General features: G+C 60.3%; 1 protein-coding gene across 1 annotated transcript; it reads left to right on the top strand.

The window, feature by feature from the left end:
• The first annotated feature begins 2,165 nt into the window (after positions 1-2,165).
• Positions 2,166-17,454, top strand: SLC7A10 (solute carrier family 7 member 10). The gene is made up of 11 exons (XM_061173259.1): positions 2,166-2,325; positions 11,342-11,546; positions 13,643-13,794; positions 14,055-14,180; positions 14,256-14,409; positions 15,174-15,297; positions 15,380-15,483; positions 15,834-15,930; positions 16,132-16,281; positions 16,900-17,077; positions 17,321-17,454. The coding sequence occupies exons 1-11, from the start codon at positions 2,175-2,177 to the stop codon at positions 17,452-17,454; spliced, it is 1,575 nt and encodes a 524-aa protein (XP_061029242.1). The 5' UTR covers positions 2,166-2,174.
• The last annotated feature ends 531 nt before the right edge of the window (positions 17,455-17,985 follow it).

Raw genomic sequence — 17,985 nt, 5'->3', positions numbered from 1 at the left:
AGGAGGGCATGAGCAAGTTCTCTTCTATGTCTAATTTGCTAAGAGTTTTTTGGTTTGCTTAAAACGTGGAAGACTGTTTTCTGAATGTGTTGAGAAGATCCTATGGTTTTCCTTTTTTTTTTTTCTTCCTGTTTATGTAGTGACTTCTACTGCTTGTCTTTCGGATGGTAAAACAATCTTGCCAACTCTTTGTTCCCATCAGGGTTTGCAGGTTCTACTTTATGCCACTAAAATCACCTCCTGAACTGTGGGCCCGGAAAACAACATGCAAATTCCATCCTGTGCAGTGCCCTAGAGTCACCCCTTCTCCTCAAACACTGACTACACATTTCAGGTGCCATGAGAGGCTCCCCTTCGAAAACCACCAATCCCCGGGGGCACCAGCCCGGGCAGGACCCTCTCCCAACAGACCCTAGCGTTGCAAGGGCAAGTGCGTGCGGAGAGTGAACGGGTCAGACCCCCCCACCCACCCCCCCCCAAGACAATTAAGAGTCTGCACAGCTCGTGCGCCTCCCCGGCCCCACGCCTGCGCCAGTCTCCTTTAAGAGAGTCGGCCTGAACGCGTCTCTGGGGCGGGAGGCGGAGGGCGCCAAGAATGCCGCACTCAGACGACGGGAGCGCAAGGGCTGAAGCTTCGCCGGGCGGCCTCCCCTTCCACGTCCCCCCAGGGTCTTCCCGCTCCTACTCCCAGGTCCCCGCCCCCGACTTCGAAGGTCCCCCTCGCCCGCAACCCCCCTGAACCGCCACGCCCGTCCCCCGATGCTCCTCCCACAGCCCGGGACCCGACCCCGACGCCGCCCCCGCCCCAACCCCCGGTCCGCCCGTCGGACCAGGGCGACCCCCACCCCCACCCCGCAAGCCCCGAGGCCGCGGGCGGGGGAAGGACGGGGCGCGCGGCACGGCCTCATCCACATGCAGGGGACGGCGCGTCGCGGCGGCCGCCAGGAAGGGACAAAGGCTGTTCCGCCGCCGGCCGCACAGTGCCAGGCTCGCCCCGCCCGCCGCCCCGGTGGCCCCCGACGCGGCCCCCCCTTGCGTCTGTCCCGCCGGCCCGGCTGCACAGTCCGGACGGCTTCCGGGAGGAGGAGGCAGCCTCCATCGGACCCTGCACGCCCTACCTGCTCCTGCGACCCCAGGGGCCACAGCTCCTTCTCCGTGTCTCCGGGGCAGTTGAGGTGGCCTCGTCTATTGAGCCGAAGAGACTCAAGAGACGAGGGGCCTTCGCCAAAGACCCGATTTCTAGTCCACTGAGCCCCGACTCTGTGGCCAGGCGTCTGCGGGTAGAACCTGCCGGACCCAGTCCAGAGCCGGGCTGGGCGGTGGAGGGCGGGGGAAGGTAAGGTTTAGAGCAGAACCCCTTCCAGGACCCCCACAAGGCACTGGGTCCCCTCTGGATGACGGTTAGGGGCTCCAGAGTCTTCACCCCGACCCTGTCTCCCCAGACTTTTGATGATGGGGCTTAGGGTCTCCTGACCCCAGGGGATCCTGGACAAAGCCCCCACCCCTCCGAGAGCTATACCTCACACACCCCCATCAGCTTCTGGAAGCCAAGGAGGCATCAGAAAGGGTTTGCACTTCGGCCCTGCCACTTGCTCTGTGACCTTCCTTACTATCCCGGGGCCTCAGCTTTCACCTGTAGAGTGAGCCCAATCTCCACCCCTCTCCCCGTACACACACTCTAGGGGTCCGTGCCAGGATTTAAGGAGTATGGCAGCTCTGGCGCACAGCAGGTCTCAATACACAGACGGCTATTATTTTTGCCAGCTTCCTCAGTCTCCTTGAGGGCAGGGTGAGTCCTGCCTTTGAGCCCTGCTCCCCCGCCCCCACCCCAGGCCTTCTTCCTAGGCCTTCTTGGGTCCAGGAAGTTCCTCCTAGGTCTGCCCCAAGTCCTCTCCTTCCTTCCAGGCCCGCGTTGGGAGGGTGGGGGCCACAGAGGGGAGTTCCCTTTAAGGAAGGTGGGGGAGGGGGCTGCTGGCCGGTCCTCCTTCCGCCCCTCCCTGGTCTCCGCGGGCCGGCGCTCAGGGCCAGGGCCCCGCGCCAGCGCATGCGCCCGCCTGTGGGCGCTGTCCGGGCTGCGAGAGCGGCGCGCACCGACAGCCGGACGGACGGACTGACTGGCGGCTGGTCGGACAGACGGGGCAGCGCAGGGAGCTGGGACGCGGCGGGACAGCGACATGGCCGGCCACACGCAGCAGCCGAGCGGGCGCGGGAACCCAGGCCCTGCTCCCTCGCCCTCCCCCGGCCCGGGCCCCGGGCCCGGCGCCTCGGAGCGGGTGGCGCTCAAGAAGGAGATCGGGCTGGTGAGCGCCTGCACCATCATCATCGGTGAGCGGGCGCGGGGCGGGCGGGTGCCTGGGGCGGTAGGGCCTAAGGCGCACAGCGGCTCGGAACAAGGAGCACCCCTCTCCGGTCTGAGACGGTGGAACATGGATGAGGGGATGCCCGCCCGGGGCACCTGCAGTGTCTCCCCTCACACAGCAGCCACAGGGCTTCTTGTTTCCACCTCCCCAAGTGCCCTGAATTTTTGCGCTTGAAGGAGGTGCAGGTCCCATCCACAGCTGGAATCCTCCTCCTGCCCTTACTTCGCCATGGACTTCCGCAAGGCAGTTGCCCTCAGTCTTCTCATCTATAGCATGGAGATGGCTGTGGTCCTGCCTTGAGTGCGGGAGTCTTGCAAGTGTGGGAACTCGGTAAGCTGACCCCCGCTAAGGCCCCAAGTTCTAGGTCTTGTGGCTTAAACTGAGTTCCTACTGTGTGCAGGGTCCAGGTGCCGTGCAGTGTGAATGATTTATTCTTCGCAAGCAGGAGGGACTGTGGGTAGCCTGGGCAGGTAGAGCCAGCCCAGAGGGGAAATCGGTTCAGAGTATATAATTAGTGCAGAATTCTGCAGCAGGACCCTGGCGGAGGGGGAGGAGCAGCCAGTGACTGGGGGAGGCCCAGCTGGGGTGGGCAGACCCAGCCTGCGAAAGGCCAACTGCTTCCTGGGCTGGGATCCCATTTGCATCCTCTCACTCTCTAGCCCAGCTTCCCCACCTGAGAATGAGTCTGTGCATCCTGCCCCCATTTGGGGACTTCTGGGTAGGCAGAGGGCTCAGGGCACAGTGGGAACAGTGGTGGGGTTTTCCTCCTTCTGTCCCAAGTCAAGAACACTGATGCCTCAGGAACTGGCTAACCCAGACCTGTGCCTGTATCCACACCAGGTGCCTCAGAGACCCTCGTGGGAGAAGTCTGTTCCATCTCCTGTGTCCCAGGAGACACAGGCTGGAAGGATGAATGGCAAGGGTCTTGACCGCTCTCACTTTACCAACTGCCCAGTCTTCCCCTCCCCAGCCAGTGGGTGCTGCTTGTGCATTCACTGCCCACCCATCCTCAGACCCTTGGAGATGGAAAAAGTTGGGGGCTCAGGAGGGCAGACTGGTGTCTTCACCTCCTTCTCCTCTGCCCCCACACTGGGAGCTCCTGGGCCAAGGTTGGGGTCTAGCTCTTGGTCATCCCCTGCACTTGCACTGAGAATTGCCTCAGCACACAGCCCCTGTGCAGGTACCTCTCTGTCTCACCCACTTGCACCTGGAAAGGTGTCTTCTAGGAGCTGGTCCCGATCTGGTCCAGAGACCTTCTTGGCCAAGAGTGCCCCTGCTTGACTGCTGGGAGGAAGGGCTGGTCCCAGGGGTTTGGCCAGGGTACTGGTTAGAGTTTTGCCCTGGCCCACACTCTCTCCAGGAGCTGTGCCCTCAGGAAGAGGAAGCCCATACATCATGGGTGGGCCTTGGGGTCAAGAGGCTGACTGTGTTTGGAGCCAGCTACAGTGCCTGGCAGGTGCAGGGAGAGACGTGGTACTTGCTGGGCTGCCTCAGCTAAACCCAGCACCCTCGAGCTGTATTCCTACTCTTCCTCCTCCCCGCATCCCATCCCCCTCAGGTCAGGCAGAGGCTGCTGGCTCCTGTCTCCTCAAAAGAGGGCCCTGGTGGTGATGGTGGGAGTGGATGAGGCTAATTCTGCAAGAATTTTTCTGTGCAGCGCAGCTCTGCCCTTACAGCTCCCCCACTTTTCATACCATTTTTGCTGTTCCAGGTCCACTGCCCCCTTGGCTTCAGGCCTTGAAGACTGAGCTGGGGTTAGGAGTGACTTAGCCAAGAGTGGTGGACTCAGGAACAGAACCCAGATGACCTGACTCCAGCCCAGGACACTCAGGGGTGGTTCTACAAGCCTGCTTGGGGAGCTTTGAGGGGTTTCAGCAGGCAGGAGGCTGGATTGAGCAGGAGACAGACAAGGGGAGGATGGACCTGGTCCAGAAGGTGGCAGATGACGGAGGAGGCAGGGGTGGGCTGAATCACTGCACTGCCCTCCCCAGCCTGATGCCCTGAAGGCCCCCACTTCTTCCCCTTTCACTGTTCCGGGAGCCCGGACTCCCACATCTTCCCCCACTTTCCTGCCCTGGGGAGCCTGGTCAAAGTAAAAAATGTCTGGCAAGTGTCATAGTTTAGCCTTAAAAGTCTTGAAAACTTTATAGCTTCCTCCATAATCTTTCTTGTTTGATAGCAGCTTATTATCTCCAAAACTTCCAAATAGATCCTCCCAGAAGGTCCGATGATTCTCTCCCCTTGTAACTCCTGCCCCAGGCTGAGGAGTAGGAATGGAATGACATAAAAGGGCTTTGGGCTAGAACAAGACTCCACCTAAAATGTGTTTAGGACAGCACCTGCTGGCTGCAGCAAGCACAACTGGAGGGGAACGGGCCAGCCTGGAGGAAAAAGAGCCTTCTGGGGCAGGGACTGTGCAAGACATCACCACATCCAATACCTATTCAGAAAAACACACCTTACTGCATTATGAAAACATGTTCTCCCTTTATCTCATTTGATTGCCTGCCTTGCAAGATGGGAATTTTTATACCCATTTTACAGATGTAGAAACTGAGGTTAGAAGTTAAATGACAATGCTGCAAGTGGTGGACTCGGAATTTGGAACCAGAATTGGACTCTTCTCCCAATCCAGTGCCCTTCTTCACACTGCTCTGGTGCAGGGCAAAATTGGGGCCAGATGCAGAGCCCATGATGGGGGAAGGTTGAGGATTGAGCTGGGAGCTCATCCAACCAGGATTTAGTGAGCTCCCCACTCTACTATGGGTAGATGAACAAACAGGTGGACAGAGAAATAGCCTCTGACTCCCCCACCCCCACCCAGGGCTGTATGTACAGGGTCTCTTGTCCTGACTCAGGGACCACAACCAGCTCCCTCCCCATCCACACCCAAGGAAGGGTCGTGCCCAGGTTCAGCAGAGTGGGAATCAGCCGGGTCTGCTGACCAGACTGTCCTGTCCTTCGCTCTCTCCCTTTGACTTAAATATCCAGCCCATGTTTGTGAATCAGGCTCAAGTATGTTCTAGGACTCAGGGACCCCCTTCATGAACCCTGTCTCCTTAGGAGCCAATCTCTACTCATCCAGCCACGGCCAGGTCCCTCCGTTGTCTCTGGGGCTGGAGGTGCTGGGCTGCTCAGAGGATAGCCCTCTCCAGAACCCCAACCCATCCTCCCCGGGACCCTGAGGGGACATAAAACCACACAGGAGGCTGTCTGTACCTCACCATAGCCCCAATTTACAGATGAGGAAACTGGGGACCTGAGGCTGCAACCAGCCCAGGGTCAGATGCCCTTGGTGTGCTCTAAGACACCGTTGGGGGCTGAAGCAGCTCTGGCTACAAGGATGGGGCCTGCTAGCTCTGGTCACGCTCATTCATCTATTCAACAGTTAGGTACTGGACAGTGCTGGGCACTGTTCTAGGTGCTGGAGACACAACAGGGAGCAAGACGGACAAAATCCCTGTCCTCCTGGAGCTGACATTCCAGCATGGAAGTCAAAGAGCAAGCAAGATAAACAAGCTGAATGTTTAGCTGCCAGGGTAATGATAAGTGCTAAGGTGAGAAAATGAAGGAGGGAGGATTGTAGGTAGGAGATGAGTCAGGAGTGAGATGGGGTGCAGTCTGTGTAGGCCTTGCAGCCACAGTAAAGACTTTGCCTTTTTCTCTTTGTCAGGTGGGAGCCTGGGAGGGCTTTGGGCAGAAGAGGGATGGCATGGGGTAGGATGGGATGGGATGGCGTGGGATGGGATGGGATGGGATGTGTTGGGATGGGATGGCATGGGGCGGGATGAGATGGGATGGTATGGGATGGGATGGCGTGGGATGGGATGGGGTGGCACGGCGTGGGATGGGATGGGGTGGCACGGCATGGCATGGCCTGGGGCTTACTGCGGAGAAGAGGCTGTGGACAGAAGAGGCAGAAGCTGGAAGCCCAGTCGGGAGGGTACTTGAGTCACCTGCGTAAGAGATGATGGTGGTTCAGAGCAGGGTGGCAGCAGTGGAGGTGCTGAGAGGAGGTTCAGTCCTAGGTGTGTTTGGAAGATTGAGCCAAATGTGTTGAACTGGACACAAGGTATAGCAGAGTGGGGTCTGGGTGACAGCGGTTGGGGTCTGAGCAGCTGGGAGCATGGTTTGCCATTAACTGACCTGGGAAGACTGCGAGATGAGCAGGTCCCGGGGAGAGAGTTCCACACTCCTGCTCATCCCTCTCTCGAAAGGAAAGTGGGTTAGGCCGGAGGCGCACGCTGACCAATTGGCAATTCCAGGCATGCCCTGGAAACGTCCCCACTCACCTCCCTGGAGTTCTGCCAACACCTCAGCGGGCACTGCTGTCCCCCTAGAGGGGTGCCTGACATGCTCACCATAAGGACACTGTGCTGGGAGTCACAGGCTTCACCCAGAGCAATAGCAGGGCCCCCAAAGCAGGGCTCTGGCCGCTGACCCCAGGGTGTTGAGGTCCCATAGGGTTCAGATCCAAAGGCCAGCTTGGGTGGCCTGGGGTGTCTCCAGGGTAGATGACTATAGTGAGACCCATAAGCACTTCCTGGGGCCTCTGATATAGCAGGCAGTGTGGGAACAGACCCACATCACTGCCTCGTCTCCCCATCTTACAGATAAGAAGGTTCAGAGAGTGAAGTACCTTGTCCACAGCCTCCTGACATGAGGAATCTGGGATTCGAACCCAGATGTAGGGGTTCTCAACTAGTAATTGGCCCTGCCCATGGCCTCAGGGGCCTTGGGACTTACCAACGGGGATTTGGAGCTCTTCCCCAGAGCCCTCATGGGTCACATCCTAACAGGGAGGTGCTGGGACGCATTGCCCAGGGCAAGAGAAGGAGGCCTGGCCCATGGCCAGCCCCTGATCAGGCCCAGGAGCCCTGAGCTACTCTCTGCCAGGCCAGCAGGCCAGCGTGGCAGGAGGAGGCCCCGCCATGACCCTGCTCGCTGAAGAGGCAGGCATAGGCCAGGCGCGTGTAAGGGGACCTAGGCCCCGGGGGTTCCCTGTCCTTCTAGGGGGCTTGGACTTCTCATCTCAGCAGGCCAGGGCACAGACCCTTCCCTCTGGGAATGCAGGGTCCACCCAGGATGGCAAATAAAGGAGTCACTTCCTGGCCATACTCCAGGTACCATGGGAGAGGAGCAGGGGCCAGGTTATAGGAATCAGGATGGGCGATCAGGGAGGGCTTCCTGGGGGTGGCGTTGCTTCTGGGAAGCCAGTGAGCTGGGGAGAGACCTGCCACAATGCGGGACAGAAGGCCCCAAGCAGAAACTGTGTTTCCTCGGGCCCCGTGCAGATGTGCAGGACGCGTCCCTCCTGCCCAGCAGTGCCTCAGCCAAAGTCAGTGTTGCACCAGCCTTCTGCTGCCCCCTAGCCCAGTGGCCCTTCCTGGCACAAGGGGAAACTGAGGCCCAGGAAGCAGCACGGGCCTGAGGTCACACAACAGACTCCTGAAAGTGTTCTAAGGATGAGGGGTGGTGCCAGCAGCCTGACAGGACCTCCCTGACCCCTCCCCCAAATCCGACTCTGCACATTCCCCACACACACACCGAGGGCAGCTGGCCCCTTCCACCCACACGACCTCCGCAGTCCACCCCTGTGACCTCCGTCGTCGGCTCATGCCTCCCAGAAATAGGTCAGCACTCACCGCTGCAGCCGGGGGAACAATGGCTCTTTCTTCGTTCCTTCATGGACCGGGTAAGCCCCATCAGGCCACACATCTTAATGTGATAAAAACCACCCAGCTTGGCCTGAGGGAAGAGGGGCGGGAGGAGACTGGAGGGAGGCCCCCTAGTTGAGGGACTCACATCCTCACCCACCTTCCTGGGAGCTCTGGCCCTGCCAAGGACCTGCAGGGACCACAGAGCAGCCATCCCACTGGGTGGATGGGAACATGGAGGTCTCGGAACCCACATTTCTCCAGCCTGCCGTCAATCAGACACCTGACCAGGTGCTCAGCAGTATCTCCCGGCCCATCCCACAGTCTGTGGTTCCTGCCCCTCCTCCTCTTCCTCCAGAGCAGGATGCCCCAAGGGCTGGGCTTGTCCACTGCAGTTCACCCAGTCGGGCAGAGCTGATTCTGCTGGACCTGAACATGAGGTCTGGGAAGGGAGGCCTGGACCCACCACCAGGAGGCATGGGCAGGCTCCCCTGCAGCACTGCCTTACAGCTCCATGGTCCCTTCTCCACACCTCCTGAAATCATTCAGTGCTGGAGACGCCCACCCCCGTCCTCAGCAGCATCCCTCCTCCTCCCTGCCCTCTGCCCCTCACCCAAGCCTACCGCCCCTCTTGCTCCTTGCAGAGCCCCGTCCAGCCCACATGGTGTCAAGAGCAGCCAGTGGACCTTGATGGGGTTTTCTGCCACCTTCCAGCACAAACCTGAGGCAGGTGCTGGAGGCTGTCCAGGCCCAGAGGAAGAGGCCCCCAGAGAGCTCAGAGACACCTGCTGGCACATGCGTTCCTTTGAGCCACGTGGGGAGAAGTCCTGCACTCTAGCCTGCGGCCATGTGTCTAAATAGCAATCCTCACCCCCGGCCCATCCCCCGAGTCGTCAGCCACTGGGCACAGACAAGTGATGTGTCCCTTTCAAATCCCAGCCTTGGAGGACGAGGTGCCAGGTGTGGCTTCCCCGAGGGCTACACTCGTGAGGCCCCATCAGGCTGAGTTGTGTAGGGTGGTGGGCGTCCCCACAGGGTGGGTGGCTCAGGGCCCTGGATGCACCCAGCTCCTTCCAAGGCCACCCAGCCCCCACTGGCTTCCAACCTCCCTGGCTTTTGGCAAATCCCACTCCACCAGGTCCTGAGAACAGAGGCTCTACTGCCGGATAGAGCAAACGCAAAGGCTCTTTAGAAGCCTAATAGCCCACCCAGGCCCTGGGCCCCGTGGGAGATGAAGGAGGCGGCCCCTCTCTCCCTGGAAGCGAGCTGAGGGCACAGCTTACCTCTGGGGCTGGGAGACAGGAATTCTTTCCTCCTTATCTGGATGTATTTAGGGCTCCTGGGACGTGACTAGAAAACCAAGTGGGGCGTCGTGGCCATCCAGACTGGAAATCTGTGCCGGCCGGGTGGGGGTGGGGTAGGACTGTGGACAGGGAATGCATGCAGATGGGCCGCCCCAGCTGTGTCCTCGTCCAGACCCGCCTGTGGGCCTGGCAGGTGGAGCAGGCAGGGTCTGCCCTGATGGACATGCGCTCCCCGCCTGGGCCCCGGCAGGTGGGGCCATCTCGTGGAGGGGCTGAGCCCCGGGTCCCAGCAGTGTTGCTTTTTTCTTCATGTGGCCTGTGGGTTCTGGGATTATTTCCTCTTGGGCAGGCCCTAGTCCAAATCACCAGTGATGTGACCTGATTCATTTGCACAGATGATGAGACCCGGGTAACGCAGAACATTGCCCACTTTGCCCTAACTGCCAGGGAGCTCAGGGCTAAGTGGGCACTCAGCGTTTTGCTCATCCTGGGAACCTGCTCTGCAGCCCCCAGCTTGGCCCTCCGAGCGTTTCCCATTGTTCTGCTCCCAGACCCCATGAGTGCCCCACAGTGCCCATACTTGCAAAACTCAGACTCAGCCCAGGGGCAGGCCAGGCCTTCTGTGACCCATGACCTGGCAGATTCCACTGGCACCCAAGCCTTGGAAGCTAGCCTCCCCCTCTGCTCCTGCCACAGTCCCCTTCTGGGAGGGCCGAGTGGAGACTGCTGCCCCCCACTTCACAGAGGAGGAGGTCAGTCCTTCAGTGGCATTGGTGCCACTTTGGGCATCAGGCCATTCACTCATCCTGTAGTTTGCTCAACAGATGTGTATTGAGCACCAACTGTGTGCCGGAGGCCCCAGGTGAGGTCGCAGACGGTACCCACAGAATCACACAAAGATGCAAAGGACATCTGGATACAGCTGTGAATGAGCTGAGGCTTCCCGTACAGTACCTCGCTGAATCCTCACAACAGTCCCATTGTATAGACGGGACTCAAGAGGTGACATGAGTGGGGAGAGGTTCCCGGCCTCCTGAGCCCCAGCCAGAGTTTCCCACTGTGGTCCTAGGATTAGAGCAGTGACCCCTGTTTGCAACCAGTGGGCTGTTCCCAAGGGAGAGGCATCTGTGTCCAGACCCCAGGCTGAGCCAACTGAGTCCTGCCAGCCTGCCATCATCCACCCCATCCCTTCCGCGATGGCTGCTAAGCAACCCCCAGCCCTGAAAATGCACCAGCTCCTCTCCCTCACCCCGCTGACCCTTGCCCAGGACCTGAAACATTTTAACAATGCCAGGAAACCAGGTCTCTTCCAAGTCTGTGTCCACAGCATGGATCCTAGGTCAGGGAGGAGCCCAGCAGGCAAAGGGCTCTCTAATAGGGAAAGAGGAGATGGAAGATAAAGAAATAAAGTACGGAGCAGGGTCTGGGGCTGTGAAGTGGGAGGAGGAGCCTTACCGGTGTGGTCAAGGAGGGCTTCATGGAGGAGGTGCCAGTCCCCAAGCCACTCCATGAGTTTGGATTTCGGCCAATAGGAAGGTGGCAAGAGAGTATCATGGTCAAGGTCTTGCTTTAGGTGGACAGCTCTGGCCAGGCTGGGAGGAAGCCAGGTGGCTGGAGGCTGACAAGCCTGGAGGCCTTGGCCAGGGGCAAGGGGCTGGGCCTGGGCCCTGTGGGGATGTACAGGAGTGGCTGCCACTCTGCCACTGCTTGCGCTTGCCCCACCTCATGGTTGTTAGTTGGGGGCAGAGGAACTCGGAACAGGACCCATCTCTGGCAGGGGAGCCTGTCTGGACAAAGTGCCACTCCCCATGCCAGGGGCTGGGGAGGGGAGATGAGGTGGCCAGAGTGGGACTTGCAGGGTTTGAGGGACCCATGGCATCCACATGCCTCCAGGCCCACCCTCCTCCTTGAGGGAGCAGCCCGGGCTCCCCTCCTCACTGCAGCATCTGGAGCTGCACAGAGAGGCTGCCCTGCTGGGGGCACCCAGACCTGATGTCTCCCCACCTCTTCCCCCCAACAGGAAACATCATCGGCTCGGGCATCTTCATCTCCCCCAAGGGGGTCCTAGAGCACTGTGGCTCCGTGGGTCTGGCCCTCTTCGTCTGGGTCCTGGGTGGAGGCATCACTGCCTTGGGCTCACTCTGCTACGCGGAGCTGGGAGCCGCCATCCCCAAGTCTGGTGGGGACTACGCCTACGTCACCGAGATCTTCGGGGGCCTTGCTGGGTGAGTGTGGGGCACCCGCAGCTGTGGGGTGGCGACAGCCTCTCCAGCATGGATGGCCAGCTGGGCCCAGGACCCCGGTGTCCTCTTCTGCTTCTCACGTCGCAGGGAGGTCATGGGAGTGGATGGAGGGAAGGGGAGGTGTTGGGCAGCCTTCTAAGGCCAGGGTGGGCGGGACCAATGCCCACCCCACTCCAGCTGGCCCCTTGACCTCTCTGTTCTTCCTTTTAAATAGAGCTCCTCTAAGCCCCACTCCCCACCCAGGTGCTTATGGGTGGGGAGGACCTTACTATGGAAACCTCTAGATCATGCCAACATCCAGTCAGGGACACCTGGACGTTAGTAAACTAAATGCAGGGTGGGGGGCATGATAGTCCTATCAACACCCTGCAAGAGGTCCCCTTTAAATAGCTCCTGATGTTCCTTTATTCACCGTGAACATTAGCTGAGCACCTACTGTGTGCTGAGGGCCAGGACTCAATGATAAAAAGATCCATCCCGGGCCTCAAGTTGCTTACAGCATGGAAGGGAAATAATCCTTCAAATGGGATTAAGACCAGGAGGATCCTTGCTTTGAAGATATGTGAGAGGCTGCAGCCCAGCAGCCGAGAGAACAGGGTGCCCACCACCCAGAGAAGACTCCCAGAAAAAACCACATTTGTGCCAAGGCTTGGAGGAAGGGTGGGGTTTTGTTGGCTGACCAGTGAGGAGGGGTAGCACATACAGAGGGTGGTGGCCTGGGCGAGCTCGGTCTGTCTGCCACGGCCACAGGCGAGGTCAGGTCCATCGTAGACGCCGGGGCTTGTCTGGGACGGGGCAGCCTGTAAGGGCCATCAAAGCTATTGCAGCTATCCAGCTGAGCCGTGCTGAGGGCCAGAACAAAGGTACAGGAAGATTTCAGAACCATTTAGGAGTCTAAATTGGGAGGACGTGGTGGCCACTGTGGCATGAAGGAGAGGCTTGGAGAGAATCTATAGATGGTGGTTCCTGGGATGGGGAGAGGGAGATTTTAGGTTGGGGTTTGCCACACAGGTGGGGTCTGTGGCATGTCCGGGGAGACGCTGAGTCAGGCCTTGGGTGGGAGATCTGGAGCACAGAGGAAAGGTCTAGGCTGAAGTATTTAAAGTTTGGTTCTGAGGGATGTGGTCAGGGGCCTTCAACAGGGCAGTGGAGGATGGGGCCCTGGTGTTCTCCTCTGGGGAGAGGGTCCTCAAAGGGGCCTGGAACCTGAGAAAGCAGAAGAATTTTGCTGTGTGGCGGAATACTCAAGAAGATGGGAGGGAGAGGAGGACCCGAGACCCACCCCAAGGGCACCCAGCATCGAGGGTGGGCAGAGGGGAGCACCCAGTATGGGAGGAGGGTCACGGAGCTAGGATGTCCCAGAAACCAAAGGGGGAGAGGTGGTGCAAAGCAAGAGGTAAGGAAGCAGGGCTACAGAGCAAAGGTGAGGACCAAGAGGAAGCCACTGAACTTGGTGTCCCTGGATGAGGCAATCCCTACCCTCAAGGTGGGACGGACAGGGGACTAGGACCACCCCCACGGACAGGTACTCCCCTGGGTGCAGGCAGAGCCCTCAGGAACAGGTCAGGCCTCACTCCCACGTGGGCACCCTGCAGAGGTGAGATTCTGGCAGATGGGATATAAATCCCTGTCACCCCAGCCAGGGGTCTTTGCAAGGTCCGGTCCCTCGGGGATCACAGCTCAGAGTCAGCCACCTGCAGCCACAGGGCTCTGCTGAGAACTACAGCTGGAGCTGTGACTGGAGGTCCCGGGACAGCCCACCCCAGCTCAGGAACAGCCTGTGGCCGGGGACTAGGTGGCCATTAGAAAAGTGCTTGGTTCCCGAGTCTCTCTCCACACCTGCCCGAGGGCAGCCCGTAGCTGTTTGTGCTGAACACTGTCTCTGTTGAAACAGTTCATAAATAGAGCAGAGACCTCGACAAGTTTGGCCCTGCCTCCCTGGACCAAAGCTGGTATCTGGCCCCCACAGCAGCCCTGGGTGCCGGGGCCCAGGGTGCAGCCCCGCTCCACACATCTGGGCCCCCTTGGCTGGGAGGGTGCCGGGAGGCCTGAGCCACTCGGGCCCTCACTCCTTCCAGCTTCCTGCTGCTCTGGAGCGCCGTCCTCATCATGTACCCCACCAGCCTGGCCGTCATCTCCATGACCTTCTCCAACTACGTGCTGCAGCCCGTGTTCCCCAACTGCATCCCCCCGGCCGCTGCTTCCCGTGCACTCTCCATGGCCTGCCTTAGTGAGTGTCCACCGTGGGGCCGGGCTGGGCCTCTGTCCCCAGGGCCCACCCTGCTCCCTGCCCCTGTGGGGGGACTTTGTGGGGAGGTCCCTCCAGTTGTCAGTCCCCATGAAGTCGGCCTCAGGGGCTGGGCTTCCGGCACTCCAGCTGCTGCAGGGGACACCGCCCTCCTGCAGCCCAGGCTGGACTTGGCTGTGGCCCACCTCGAGGGGCTTGGCCTCGGGTGCCTGCCCACCCAGCCACCCGCCCTTCCTCCTCAGTGCTCCTGACGTGGGTGAACAGCTCGAGCGTGCGCTGGGCCACGCGCATCCAGGGCGTGTTCACCGGCGGGAAGCTGCTGGCCCTCTCGCTCATCATTGGCGTGGGCTTTGTCCAGATCTTCCAAGGTAGGGCTGGGCTGTGCGGGGGGCTGGGCACAGGGCCAGGGAGACGACGCTGACCCTTGACCTCCGGACCCCCAGGACACTTCGAGGAGCTGAGGCCCAGCAACGCCTTCGACTTCTGGATGACGCCGTCCGTGGGTCACCTGGCCCTGGCCTTCCTCCAGGGCTCCTTTGCCTTCAGCGGCTGGAACTTCCTCAACTATGTCACCGAGGAGCTGGTGGACCCTCGAAAGTGAGTGGGGCTCCGGCCAGGCCCTGGGAAAGGGTGTGGCGTGGGGTGGGAGAGGCAGCCTCCCCACACAGAGCCGCTGTCACCTCTGGCCGCTCTGGTCATCTGCCTGACCACACTGCTACCCACCGGGAACAGCTCTGGAAAGGCAGCCGGGACGCTTGTGTTCCAGCCTGACCCTGTTCTGTATGGCTGTGGATGAGTCACGGCCCCTTGCTGGGCCTCAGAAACACTGAGTATCATTGTCTTGCTGTAAATGGATCCAGCTATTTGCATTTGGCCAAAAATTACACATGTGCACACAACATGGTCCCTAAAAACGAAGCCAATGGCTCCCTCTGATGCTCAGCTGGGACCTTGACAGTGAACAGCTACAGCTGGAGCTGGGGCTGATGGGAGTCCCAGGGGACCCTGGTCTGTGGACTGAGCTCTAAGGGCGCTTTGAGGATTTTCAAGGCTGATTTTGGCTGTATGCAATGTCCTTTTCATGTGCAGACATTAGATCCGCCCCCCTCCCCAGGATATGAGTGGCCCCTCCTCCATCTGCCCTTCCTCCCACCAGCCTGTGCCAAGGCTGGGCTGGGGACTAGGGGGGAGACAGACAGCAGTGCTGCCCCCTTCGCTGCCCCAAGGCCCCCAGCAGACCCAGGAGATGGAGGCTCAAAGCTGCTCCCCTTGCTGGGTCCCCTGCCACTCCCCACCATCCTGAGGCCCCGTCCCCCAGCCCCGCAAGGGCTGATGCTGACACACTGCACCACTGTCCCCAGGAACCTACCTCGTGCCATCTTCATCTCCATCCCCCTGGTGACCTTCGTGTACACCTTCACCAATGTCGCCTACTTCACTGCCATGTCCCCCCAGGAGCTGCTGGCCTCTAACGCAGTGGCCGTGGTGAGTGGGGCCCCGCTTGGTCCTGGCTCCTGCCCGGCCCCCGCCCCGCCTCATGCACCACCTCTCTTCTGTGCCCACCCAGACCTTCGGGGAGAAGCTGCTGGGCTACTTTTCTTGGGTCATGCCCGTCTCCGTGGCACTTTCCACTTTCGGAGGGATCAATGGCTACCTGTTCACCTCCTCCAGGTGACTGGACTGGGGAGAGGGTGGTCAAGGTGAGGCAAGGCAGCTGCCCTGGTGCACACGAGCAGTGCTGGGGGCCAGAGGAAGTGAAGTCCTGCCCGGTGGGGCCCACCTGAAGCTGGGACTCCCCGGTAACAGATGTCTGATCCCAATTGCGAGGAACAGAAAGCAAGAGGGAGGCGGGCTAGATGAGGGGAAGAACTGCCCAGTGGGGCTGCTGGGGCCCAGAGCAGCGAGTCGGAGGTGACAGCTCAAGAAGGCCATCAGGTCTAGAGCTGAGGTCGGGATCTGGCCAGCAGCGAGGCCCCAGGCTGGGCTCATGGCTCCCACCCACCTCTGTCCCCACCCCCCAGACTGTGCTTCTCTGGAGCCCGAGAGGGGCACCTGCCCAGCCTGCTGGCCATGATCCACGTCAGACACTGCACCCCTATCCCTGCCCTCCTCGTCTGCGTAAGTTGGGGGACCCAGGCTCGTGAGGTGGGGAGCCAGGGCCACGCAGCAGTGTGGGTAATGGCAGGGATGAGGCCTGGCCCTGGTGGGGGCGGGAGGGCCGGGCTCGCTGACCTCCTGGCCCGAGTCGGCAGGCCCAGGGCCCCCGCTGGGCTGACAGGAGGCAGGTGGGAGCCAGCCCTCAGCCCAGTCCTCTCCCAGGGCGGGGCCACGGCAGTCATCATGCTTGTGGGAGACACGTACACGCTGATCAACTATGTGTCCTTCATCAACTACCTCTGCTACGGCGTCACCATCCTGGGCCTGCTTGTGCTGCGCTGGAGGTGGCCGGCGCTCCACAGGCCCATCAAGGTGAGGCCCTGAGGGGACCAGCCAGCCCACGTGCCGGAAGCAGTCAGGGCCACTCCTTTACCCGTTTGGGCACCAGGGGCAGCGATGGCAGCGATGGTGAGGCCAGCCTTTGCTGTGTGCTGGGCCCTGCTCAGGGCCCTGTGTGCACTGGCATATCAAGTCCTTAAGGCAGCCCCGTGGGGTGGGTGCTGTGCATACTCCCACTTCACGGACAGGAAAATAAGGCTCAGACATTACGGTCACACAGGATTCCACGAGTCCACAGAAAACAGAAGACCCAAAACCGAGCTAAAAGAAAAGTCCTCCCGTTTGCATATAAATCCTTGAGCTGGAGAAGTGCTCAGTGCCTGGAACGTGAAACACCCAAAAATCATTCACCTTCAGCCGAGTGCGAGTGGCAAGTCCACATACAGTCGCTGTGTAGAGCGCAGAGCCGCTGAAATTGACAAACCCTCAACAATTTGGCCAACTGGCCAGCCACGTTGGGCTGCTGGCAGAAGGGGGCCCCTCAGGCCTCAGCTCCCAGGAGACGGGGGAAAGGGCCTCAGACCCCCGGGGTGGTGGGGCAGGAGAGCCAGGGGTCCTGTGCCATTGGCACTGCCGCTCGCTGTTCCCCAGGTGAACCTCCTCGTCCCCATCGCATACTTGGTCTTCTGGGCATTCCTGCTGGTCTTCAGCTTCATCTCGGAGCCCATGGTGTGCGGGGTGGGCGTCATCATCATCCTCACGGGGGTGCCCATTTTCTTCCTGGGAGTGTTCTGGAGAAGCAAACCAAAGTGTGTGCACAGACTCACAGGTGAGCCAGGCAGCTCCCCGACGGGGCGGGGCCTGGAGATGGAGCCCTCTTGGGGGCTCACCCTAGAGCGGGGTCTCCCGGCGGCTGCGGTGGCCACAAGGGGCCCAACCGCCACCAAATGTCTCCCCGTGGCTTGGCCCAAGTGTCCAGGTCCCATGCGCAGAGGGAGCAGCTCCCTGAGGACCCCTGTCCCACAGGGTCAGACCCCAGGGTCCATCTGTCGGCCTGTCTGTCTGTCCTCAGAGTCAATGACACGCTGGGGCCAGGAGCTGTGTTTCGTGGTCTACCCCCAGGGCTCCCCGGAGGAGGAGGAAAATGGCCCCTGCCAGCCCTCCCCACTGCCCACCGCCACGGACAAGCCCTTGAAGACACAATGAGACATTTGTGGAGCCTTGAAGCAGCTGTTTCTGTTTACATGTTGTTTATGAGGAGGTGTTTTTGCAAAAAAAAAAAAAAAAAAAAAAAATTTTTTTCCTGGGGAAAAAAGAGATCCGACTCTTAAGAGGCCTGTGGTAAGGAAGCCCTGAAGATGTGGACTGGGTCCCCTGTCAGCGCTGCCCCGCTAGCTTTTCCTGGAAAGGTCTACGAATAAAACAGGGCTGGTGGTGTACCTGTCTCAGGTGAGTCCCTGGTGGGCACCTCTCGGTGGTGGGCACCCCTCGTGGGGGGCACGCGTGGAGCTGGCTAGAGACGGGGGCCCGGCTGGCCCAGGAGGAGGCCCTTGGCATTCGGGGGCTCTGCCGCTTCAGCCAGGCACTCCCTCTCCGGGGCTGGCACCATGGGGTCCGGAGCCACCTCTGCCCCAAAGGGACAAGGAGGATTGGGAAGCCGCTGGGTGCGCCCCTCCCCCAGGCCCTGCAACACCTGCTGGAAGCTCAGTCACCCAGGAGAGCCCGGGATTCCCACTG

This window comes from Eubalaena glacialis, chromosome 18, assembly GCF_028564815.1.
Source record: "Eubalaena glacialis isolate mEubGla1 chromosome 18, mEubGla1.1.hap2.+ XY, whole genome shotgun sequence".
NCBI lineage: Eukaryota > Metazoa > Chordata > Mammalia > Artiodactyla > Balaenidae > Eubalaena > Eubalaena glacialis.
This window is presented reverse-complemented; position numbering and strand designations above follow the sequence as displayed.

Excerpts from the sequence above, each read along its gene's own strand:
- SLC7A10 (XM_061173259.1), top strand. The coding sequence starts at position 2,175 with ATGGCCGGCCACACGCAGCAGCCGAGCGGGCGCGGGAACCCAGGCCCT. Across the intron at positions 13,795-14,054 it reads ACTCTCCATGGCCTGCCTTA|TGCTCCTGACGTGGGTGAAC; the intron begins GTGAGTGTCCAC and ends CTTCCTCCTCAG. Across the intron at positions 14,410-15,173 it reads GAGCTGGTGGACCCTCGAAA|GAACCTACCTCGTGCCATCT; the intron begins GTGAGTGGGGCT and ends CACTGTCCCCAG.